Source organism: Penaeus japonicus, unplaced genomic scaffold (genome assembly GCF_977035675.1).
Source record: "Penaeus japonicus unplaced genomic scaffold, GWHDUDI00000001_assembly GWHDUDI00000037, whole genome shotgun sequence".
NCBI classification, from domain to species: domain Eukaryota; kingdom Metazoa; phylum Arthropoda; class Malacostraca; order Decapoda; family Penaeidae; genus Penaeus; species Penaeus japonicus.
In genome coordinates, this window is record NW_028234439.1 from 372,415 (window position 1) to 379,818 (window position 7,404).

Genomic DNA, 7,404 nt, shown 5'->3' on the forward strand with positions numbered 1-7,404 from the left:
CCTCTTCAATGCGTAGCCTGTGAGTGTTACTCGGACCATGAACTCGTGGTCTAATTGGCACTCCAAATGACAATAAATCATCATAGCAATTTAAAGGTTAAATTCTACAAACTAAATTTATAGACATCTACATAATAAATCAGTGAATGTTTCCGCATGTCAAATTTCGATGTTACATCACTTTGGAATAATTAGCAGTTCCAGTCCAGATCACTGAACATTCATGGCCGCAGCCTTTCACCCTATGTAGCTAATGGCAGCACCAAAGACTACATAGGAAACCTTTCACCCTATGTAGCGAATGACAGCACCAAAGACTACATAGGAAACCTTTCACCCTATGTAGCTAATGGCAGCACCAAAGACTACATAGGAAACCTTTCACCCTATGTAGCGAATGACAGCACCAAAGACTACATAGGAAACCTTTCACCCTATGTAGCTAATGGCAGCACCAAAGACTACATAGGAAACCTTTCACCCTATGTAGCGAATGACAGCACCAAAGACTACATAGGAAACCTTTCTCCCTATGTAGCTAATGACAGCACCAAAGACAATATAGGAAACCTTGCACCTTATGCAACTAATGACAGCACCAAAGACTACATAGGAAACCTTTCTCCCTATGTAGCTAATGACAGCACCAAAGGCTACATAGGAAACCTTTCACCCTATGTAGCGAATGACAGCACCAAAGACTACATAGGAAACCTTTCTCCCTATGTAGCTAATGACAGCACCAAAGACAATATAGGAAACCTTGCACCCTATGTAGCTAATGGCAGCACCAAAGACTACATAGGAAACCTTTCTCCCTATGTAGCTAATGACAGCACCAAAGACAATATAGGAAACCTTGCACCCTATGTAGCTAATGACAGCACCAAAGACTACATAGGAAACATTTCATCCTATGCAACTAATGACAGCACCAAAGACTACATAGGAAACCTTGCACCCTATGTAGCTAATGACAGCACCAAAGACTACATAGGAAACCTTGCACCCTATGTAGCTAATGACAGCACCAAAGACAATATAGGAAACCTTGCACCCTATGTAGCTAATGACAGCACCAAAGACTACATAGGAAACCTTTCTCCCTATGTAGCTAATGACAGCACCAAAGACTACATAGGAAACCTTGCACCTTATGCAACTAATGACAGCACCAAAGACTACATAGGAAACCTTGCACCTTATGCAACTAATGACAGCACCAAAGACTACATAGGAAACCTTTCACCTATGCAACTAATGACAGCACCAAAGACTACATAGGAAACCTTTCACCTATGCAACTAATGACAGCACCAAAGACTACATAGGAAACCTTTCACCTATGCAACTAATGACAGCACCAAAGACTACATAGGAAACCTTTCACCTATGCAACTAATGACAGCACCAAAGACTACATAGGAAACCTTTCACCTATGCAACTAATGACAGCACCAAAGACTACATAGGAAACCTTTCACCTATGCAACTAATGACAGCACCAAAGACTACATAGGAAACCTTTCACCTATGCAACTAATGACAGCACCAAAGACTACATAGGAAACCTTTCACCTATGCAACTAATGACAGCACCAAAGACTACATAGGAAACCTTTCACCTATGCAACTAATGACAGCACCAAAGACTACATAGGAAACCTTTCACCTATGCAACTAATGACAGCACCAAAGACTACATAGGAAATCTTTCACCTATGCAACTAATGACAGCACCAAAGACTACATAGGAAACCTTTCACCTTATGCAACTAATGACAGCACCAAAGACTACATAGGAAACCTTGCACCTTATGCAACTAGTGACAGCACCAAAGACTACATAGGAAACCTTGCACCTTATGCAACTAATGACAGCACCAAAGACTACATAGGAAACCTTTCACCTATGCAACTAATGACAGCACCAAAGACTACATAGGAAACCTTTCACCTATGCAACTAATGACAGCACCAAAGACTACATAGGAAACCTCGCACCTTATGCAACTAGTGACAGCACCAAAGACAACATAGGAAACCTTTCATCCTATGCAACTAATGACAGCACCAAAGACTACATAGGAAACCTTTCACCTATGCAACTAATGACAGCACCAAAGACTACATAGGAAACATTTCATCCTATGCAACTAATGACAGCACCAAAGACTACATAGGAAACCTTGCACCTTATGCAACTAGTGACAGCACCAAAGACTACATAGGAAACCTTTCACCTTATGCAACTAGTGACAGCACCAAAGACTACATAGGAAACCTTTCACCTTATGCAACTAATGACAGCACCAAAGACTACATAGGAAACCTTGCACCTTATGCAACTAATGACAGCACCAAAGACTACATAGGAAACCTTTCACCTATGTAGCGAATGACAGCACCAAAGACTACATAGGAAACCTTGCACCTTATGCAACTAGTGACAGCACCAAAGACTACATAGGAAACATTTCACCTATGCAACTAATGACAGCACCAAAGACTACATAGGAAACCTTTCACCTATGCAACTAATGACAGCACCAAAGACTACATAGGAAACCTTGCACCTTATGCAACTAGTGACAGCACCAAAGACTACATAGGAAACATTTCACCTATGCAACTAATGACAGCACCAAAGACTACATAGGAAACATTTCACCTATGCAACTAATGACAGCACCAAAGACTACATAGGAAACCTTGCACCTTATGCAACTAATGACAGCACCAAAGACTACATAGGAAACATTTCACCTATGCAACTAATGACAGCACCAAAGACTACATAGGAAACCTTGCACCTTATGCAACTAATGACAGCACCAAAGACTACATAGGAAACCTTGCACCTTATGCAACTAATGACAGCACCAAAGACTACATAGGAAACCTTGCACCTTATGCAACTAATGACAGCACCAAAGACTACATAGGAAACCTTTCACCTTATGCAACTAGTGACAGCACCAAAGACTACATAGGAAACCTTTCACCTTATGCAACTAATGACAGCACCAAAGACTACATAGGAAACCTTTCACCTATGCAACTAATGACAGCACCAAAGACTACATAGGAAACCTTTCACCTATGCAACTAATGACAGCACCAAAGACTACATAGGAAACCTTTCACCTATGCAACTAATGACAGCACCAAAGACTACATAGGAAACCTTGCACCTTATGCAACTAGTGACAGCACCAAAGACTACATAGGAAACATTTCACCTATGCAACTAATGACAGCACCAAAGACTACATAGGAAACCTCGCACCTTATGCAACTAGTGACAGCACCAAAGACAACATAGGAGAGCACCCATCCGTGCCAGCCCTTCCACGCACGCGCGCCGGCGACACGCACGAGCGAACACTCTACGGAAGGGAGCTCGGTATGAGGGTATTCTTGTCATCTGCTTTTCTAAGGATAATTTGAAGTGTTTCGGAATTATATGGTGTAGCGACTGTACGTGGTTAATTTCTCGTTTTTCTCTCTCTTTCTCTCTCTCATTCATACAATAAAGGGATAGAAAACTTGCAAAAAAGTATCGTGCGATGGTCTGGCAGCGACGTCTTCTTAGAAAAAAAAGAAAAAATGTTATAAGATTCTTTACGGTGACTTTGTGGTGTGATAAAGGCAAAACGCACCACCACCTTCGACTGGCTGCACCATCTGTCTCAAATGAATATTGAAATGAGTCTCGGGAACTGCAAATGGTCTTTAACGCTGTTTTTTTAATACTAATTACAGGTGTGATTGACATGTGTCTCCTGTTCGTGCACATAAACCCAGAGCCAAAGGAAGGGGAATACAAGGTGATTTTGGTCAACAATCGCGATGAATACTACAGCAGGCCAACAAAAGCTGCACATTTTTGGGACACAGGTATTTTAGCAGGTAGGCCTCATGTGCTTTGGAATTGGATTATACTCTGTTTGGAGAAATTACATTTGTTGTGATTAAGAAGCATTTCCTTTGCATAGAATATCAAATCTTCAAACCCTGTGTACTGATATATCTTTTTTTTCTTAATGGTTGTTTCAAAATTTACACATACCACATATTTGACTTATTTCTTATTATGATTACTCTATTTCCCAGGTGCTGACATGCACATAGGCAGAGAAGGGGGCACATGGTTGGGCATGACAAGAAATGGAAACATTGCCTGTCTGCTAAATATATTGAAGCCAAGAGAAGATTTTCTGAAAGATGGGGCTGCCAGGGGCTTTTTGGTCGTGGAATTCTTGCTGGGAGATGACGTTGGTCTTGACTACATGAGGAAAGTTGCAGATTCTGGGGTGAAATATAATGATTATAATTTGGTGGTTTTAGAACCAGAAGGTAACAGCTATAAAATAGGCTATCTAAATAGTCCAAAAAACGTTCCACAAGTTCTAGAGACAGGAGTGCTGGGCTTTGGTAACAGCGTGGTTGAAAAGCCTTTCAAAAAAGTCCAAAAGGGCAAGAGAAAAATGGAGGAAGTTGTGAGATCCTTCGGGACGAAGGATTCAGAGCAGCAGCTGATTCACGAGCTTTTCCAAATGATGAAAGACCGTGAGATGAACATTCCTGACGAGCAGCTGGAGTATCAAGGTCGTCAACACTCGGAGGAGATATTGAGTGAGTTATGCAGAATGTGGGTCGCCTGTAAAACAATTAAGTATGGAACAAGGTAATAACAAACTGTCTTTTGTAGTTATGATATATATGTCTGCTGTGGTTGTAATATTTCTTGAAATATGAAATATTGTGTCGTTTCTATTATTTTATTATAATATTTTATTGATAATGATAATAAGAATTAGCTGGGAATATGGAAAAAGTAATACCTGGATATGGACATTAGTGTATATATATATAGAACCTTTACTTGGACCTAAAACTGAGGAAAGTTATTGCAAGACATAAGACAGAACATAATCAAAGAGAAAGATATTACTAGTATAAACAGTGTGAAATGCTAGATATCTCAAAACAGGCATTTACCAAAACTGTAATTATTAGAATATTCATACGCACACTATCATGACAGTAGTATATTATATTGTTCAGAAACTGCCCAACATTTTACTGAAAGAGAACAGGTAATGAAAACATCAATCTGATATGATTTAATTCCAGAGCAGTCAGAAAACTGCAATTATTGATTAAGGCATAAATGAGTAACTTCACAATGCAAAAGCTATTCAGTCTCATTTATACCTTTATCTATAGCTATCTGCTTATCCCACAATAAAAACTCATATTTCATCATTGAGTAAAGCATATAAAACATATATTCACATAAATATACATATTTTTACAAATTTAATATTCATGTTTTTTTGTATTTAAAGAATCAAAATAATTTTTTTTATGCCCATAAATAGAGATAATGAGGAGCCTAATACATTTTTCTCTTTCTCTTTTAGAAAAAGCATTTGGAAATTGTGGGCTATTTCTAATTATCTTTAACTCTGTTGCTTTTACCTATATTGTCTTTTGTATTTCTTCCAGGACAACAACAGTTATACTGGTGGACCACAATGACAACGTTACATACAGAGAGAAGACCATGGAGGAGCCTATTGATATAGAGGACGTTAAATGGATAGAGAATAATTTTGACTTTAAGCTGCACGAAAGATCATAAAGGATATGCATGGTTCTCTTTGCCTTAAAGCTGTAATATAAGAGAGTGAGACCAGCTTAGGAGTAGATAACCAGTTGCTGTCAGACGAAGATGAATGTATATCTAGTAGAGTTGAGCAGATAATCCCAGTATGTTCTTCAGCTAACCATTTAACCATGAAAGTAATCTAATCTTTATTTGAAGTCCAGTTATGTAGTATTCTATCTTCAGAGATTGAGAATATGTAATATTTAATCTGTCTAACCTGGAATTAAATTCAGTAACAATCCTGTGAATATGTAGAAAACAATAAGTATTATATTTATACTTAGAGTATTAGTTGATTTTATATTACCTTATTTTATGGCAGTGGAACTGTTAGGAAGAGAGTATTTCTAGGACTGAAACCGATAAAATTATTTATGTATATGTAATTATTATGTGATATAATTATGATACTGAGCTGTGAGGCAGGCATTGTACAAATATGAGAGGACCTACAAGATACACTTGTTTATATACATTATGTAAGCAAAAAGAAATGAATTTATAAAACATTTATAAAAGTGTAATTTTTACTTGCCGCTGATTTTTTTATCTGATTCTATTAGAAAACATATGAAATGGTAAATGTATAAATTTTACAAGATATGTTTTACAAAATGTTTGATTATTACATATGAAAACTGCACTTAATTGATCTTTTTAAAAATGAGTACTACTGCTTACACCAGAATAGAATATACATAACCACTTTCTTGACATTTTTCCTATATTTGCCACCTACTGTTATACCAAACATCATCTTAAGTTCTACTGTATATTTTGACTTGCAAAACACTCTTCCGTGTTGATAAATGGCAGATAAACCCACTATACACAAAACAGATTTATTGAAAATGAGACAACAGTTTCAGGATCCATCTGGATCCCATCTTCAGGTCTGAGGAGGAAGAGAACAAGAGGGTATTTGTTTGCTTGATACTAGCACTTCCTGTTTTTTTTGTTTTTTTAATTCAGTGTTGGAATCTTTTGATCAGTCACTCAACATTTGTATACATTCTCCTTTTTGTAAAATATATGAAATGAAAAATATTTAGAGTATTGGAAGCTCAGAAAAGGATTTTGAAAAATAAGAAAAAAACATTTCCAAGCTGAACTACTTGGTGGGAGTTATTCACAAGAATATTAACCCATTGCAGACGGGGATAAATATGCTTGCCCAGCCTCCGGGATAAGTTTTATTTTAAAGAGAGACTGCTTGAAGCATTATAATTTGAACATTCTCACTCTCTTTCAGTCATTCATTGAAAAACTAGAGCGTTTTTTGTGTTTTGTTTTTTTGTGTGTTTTATTGAGTTTAGAGACTTATATATGCCATATGACAGGCTCTACCAGTGCTGCAGTAGACTAAAATTGTAGTATATTATCCATATTAGCTCATTATTTTCTTTATACTCAGTGTGATAGAAGTATTGCTGTTTTATGGGAGGACAAAAGGCAACTATATTTTTTTCGTATTTTTGTGCTGTTATGAACGAATACGAAACATATAACCACCTACAATAAAGATAAATAGAAGAGGTAAGGAAGATGAATGAAACCTGTGCTTGTGACTGTGAGTGCCACAGTGAAAGGCATGCATATTGGCACAGGAGTACATTTTAGACACTGGGTATGGATTGAGTCATCTTCCTCTTCCCGTTCTGACTGCACATCCTTCATCAGCGGTACTTTTGAGCAAAAGTTCGTCAACTTAGTGTGTGTCATCGCTC

At 37.6% G+C, this 7,404-nt stretch overlaps 1 protein-coding gene across 5 annotated transcripts in view; it reads left to right on the top strand.

The window, feature by feature from the left end:
- The window catches only part of LOC122257237 (transport and Golgi organization protein 2 homolog), a 10,628-nt gene extending 4,433 nt beyond the window's left edge, over positions 1–6,195 (top strand). For 3 of the 5 annotated variants that reach the window (XM_086532553.1, XM_086532554.1, XM_086532555.1), the window contains exons 2-4: positions 3,766–3,912; positions 4,117–4,690; positions 5,515–6,195. In XM_086532553.1, the coding sequence (XP_086388679.1) occupies positions 3,777–3,912; positions 4,117–4,690; positions 5,515–5,650 (846 nt within the window). In that variant the 5' untranslated portion in view covers positions 3,766–3,776 and the 3' untranslated portion in view covers positions 5,651–6,195. Of the gene's footprint in view, positions 1–3,360; positions 3,481–3,765; positions 3,913–4,116; positions 4,691–5,514 lie in introns of those variants that run through there. The other 2 variants (XM_086532556.1, XM_086532557.1) reach the window with 2 other exon arrangements.
- The last annotated feature ends 1,209 nt before the right edge of the window (positions 6,196–7,404 follow it).